This window comes from Frankliniella occidentalis, unplaced genomic scaffold (genome assembly GCF_000697945.3).
Source record: "Frankliniella occidentalis isolate FOCC.00 unplaced genomic scaffold, Focc_3.1 Scaffold21, whole genome shotgun sequence".
NCBI lineage: Eukaryota > Metazoa > Arthropoda > Insecta > Thysanoptera > Thripidae > Frankliniella > Frankliniella occidentalis.
Window position 1 is genome coordinate 3,438,603 of NW_026267151.1, and position 2,912 is coordinate 3,441,514.

General features: G+C 47.6%; 1 protein-coding gene across 1 annotated transcript; it reads left to right on the forward strand.

Annotated features, from left to right (window-relative positions):
* The first annotated feature begins 6 nt into the window (after window positions 1-6).
* LOC113205441 (chondroadherin-like protein) lies at window positions 7-2,319 on the forward strand. The gene is made up of 7 exons (XM_026421072.2): window positions 7-83; window positions 374-463; window positions 859-1,017; window positions 1,138-1,296; window positions 1,664-1,792; window positions 1,862-1,993; window positions 2,099-2,319. Exons 2-7 carry the CDS (start codon window positions 383-385, stop codon window positions 2,141-2,143), a joined length of 705 nt encoding a protein of 234 aa, XP_026276857.2. The 5' UTR covers window positions 7-83; window positions 374-382; the 3' UTR covers window positions 2,144-2,319.
* The last annotated feature ends 593 nt before the right edge of the window (window positions 2,320-2,912 follow it).

Sequence of the window (2,912 nt, forward strand, 5' to 3'; positions counted from 1 at the left end):
TGGCCTTTCTCGCGCCCACTGTGGCCATCAACTCGCGCGCATACAACGTGCTCGTCGGCACCAAGAAGTTCGCACACGTCGACGTGAGTTTAGTGAATGAGTCACATTCTCCATCTCTTGTAAAAAAAATAAAATGCGCTGACAACAACCACAACAGCGGTTACAATTTTATTAGCTAAGTATGGGAGTGTGGGGTCTTGCTATATCGATGGAACGGTATTGATACTATGAAAATGCACTTTTGAATTGAATTAACATTCACCAGTGGTTCAGCAGCTTACGCCTTTTATTGACGTGAAGTAACACAATAGCAACAGTACAGCGTGGGTCCTGTTGTACTTGTGACTAGTTTATGTTTTCGTCTGTTCAAAAGAGCACGGTGATGATCCCAACTATGATGCGGTTTTTAGCCGAGCAATCAGAGTCCAGGAAAAAGATGGTACCTTGGGAGAAGAACCCACACGTAAGTACTTACCCCTTTGTGTACTGTAAAAATATGTATGCATTTTCGTCTAGGCAAGCTACAACCTGAGACAGTGCTGTAAATTCATGGCGTGAGTTGTAAAATTATTGTTTCGAAGCAGTTCCTTTGTTTTTTGAGATAAAGTTGCCTAATTACCTCACAAGTCTATTCTGTGCTAATTCAGCTTATTGTAATTCTACAACTAAGATGTGTAATTTCATGACTGCGCCGTAAACAAAGATTACAAGCCCTGTACCTCAAAACTGAGCATACGAAAATATATTAAACTACAATGTTTTGCAACAGTGCGGGCAATCCGTTATTTGTGTGCTGAACGAAATGTAAAATTATTATGGCGAGATAGGCAAGTATTAAAATGGTAATAAATTTCTCAGGAAGTGAACCACTGCGAGATGAACAATCGCACCGGCCTACCACTATACCGTGAGATCCTCGACAACTTCACGGCTGAGGACTACGCGCGCGACCTGTTCAACAACCTGACAGTCCTCGATCTGAGCCACAACTTCCTCACCCAGATAACGCAAGCCGAGGTATGTAGAGCGGAACAACTCGCTCATAGGTACAGAATTGTATCTTTCTTACTTTAGATGATTGCTAAAATACTCAAAGTTCGCATGATACGTTGAAATGGGCCTTCTTTCTCTATCTAGATGTGGACGTTCGCCCGCGCCCGCGAGCTCGTGCTGAGCCACAACTATCTCCGACGCCTGCCCTGCGCGCCCTTCTTCTTCATGAACAGGTTGGAGGCGCTCAGGCTGAGTGGCAACCCATGGGGGGAGGTGCGCCCTGACTACTTCGCTGGACTGGAGGTGAGCGTGATACACCTTACTGCCGCTGGGATAGCCCAGCTACCCCCTCCCTTGCCCCCATCCTTTTCCTCCGGCAGGAGGAGCGCCCGCGGAACTGTGTATAGGCAACCCGGTGCACTCCGGCGCGTTACGGGCCTGTCTGCCAGAGTCTTGCAGGCGCCGTGCCGCGCGCTGTGTCCCAGCCTCAGCAACCTCGTGTGGTGATTGCTGCTCGTAGCTCAAGGGCTTGAGAACGCTCAGTTCTGGGTCCAAGAAATCAGGAAAACGCCTAAACCATTCCGTCCAGAAAGTAGCCCATTCGTGTGCGGTCAGTTCTCTGAGCGTTGCCTTGCTAACTAACTCGAGCGGCGGTGGCCTGTCCTGGCAGGCGCTGCGAGTGGTGGAGTGCCGCCACTGCCTCATCGCCACATTCGACCATCTAGCCACCTCGCAGCTGGAACACATTGAGGAGCTGGATGTCGGCGACAACTTTATCGAGACCATCGGTGCAGACCAGGTAGACCGGGAAGGCGGGGTAAATTATGTCGCCTGGAAGCGGACAATTACGCACTCATATTTCCTGCAGGTGTTGGTGCTTAAACGACTGCAGAAGCTTCAGCTGGACGGTAACCGGCTAAAGACAGTGTCACACTGTGTGTTCGTCTACAACCAGAACCTGAAGATCATCAAACTTCAGGGAAACGATGTAGACGATACGGTTCGTGACTAGATTTCATTCATTACACCGGGTCCTACCGTTCTGTCGCCATCGGCCAGCCCGAGTCAGCGTTCGTCACTAACCAACTGTTTCTGTTCCTGTTAGGTGTTCCGAGACCATGGCGAGTGTGCTCATCGTCTGCAGGAGTGATCGAGTGATCGGTCAAGTAACGATTTTTATACAACGACTAATATCGTTACCATTGGTACCGATGGTATTCATGTAGAAGTGTAGCCTAGAAGGTGACATAACTTATTGGTTTTTACTTTTTGTTGAAATTATAACGGTGACATAAAAATAAAAAGAATGACAATTATTGAAGGGTTTATGCCGGGTGTTCCATATAACATACCACAACAAACCAACAAGTTGCACTATCAGCCCCGGCGGCAAATCATTCTATTTATACACAGTCCCCAAGAAGGTCTTTCCAGAACCCAAAAGTGTCCCCTCGCTCTTTGGAGCCGGGTCAGGCCGGGTGTGCCGGCCTCAGTTGACTGATTCCGCACGGGCTTTTCGTACCTCCCCCTTTGTCGCAGTTATGAGGCCATAAGATGGGAGAGAGACACCCCCCACCGAGAGAAGCTATTAGTCCGTATGACTAAATTCGTGTTGAAGGAAACAAAATTTACTCCCTAAATCCAACGAAACGTTTAATCAAGCTTTTACAATCAAATGTGATCAGCCCAACCAAAAATATTGTCAGACTGATTACTTTATATCAACCTGACTAAATTATCCAATCAACTTGATTAAAATTTGGTCGACGGAAACAAAATTTCGTTGGTTTTCTTAACACTAAATTTCGTTGAGTTGAACAATCGGTTTTCTGAGTGCCCACGAGCGCTGTGCGGAATCAGTCGGCAGCGACAGCGAGGGTGAGGACCTTGAAAGAAAGAGTGTGAGGACGTCAGATTAA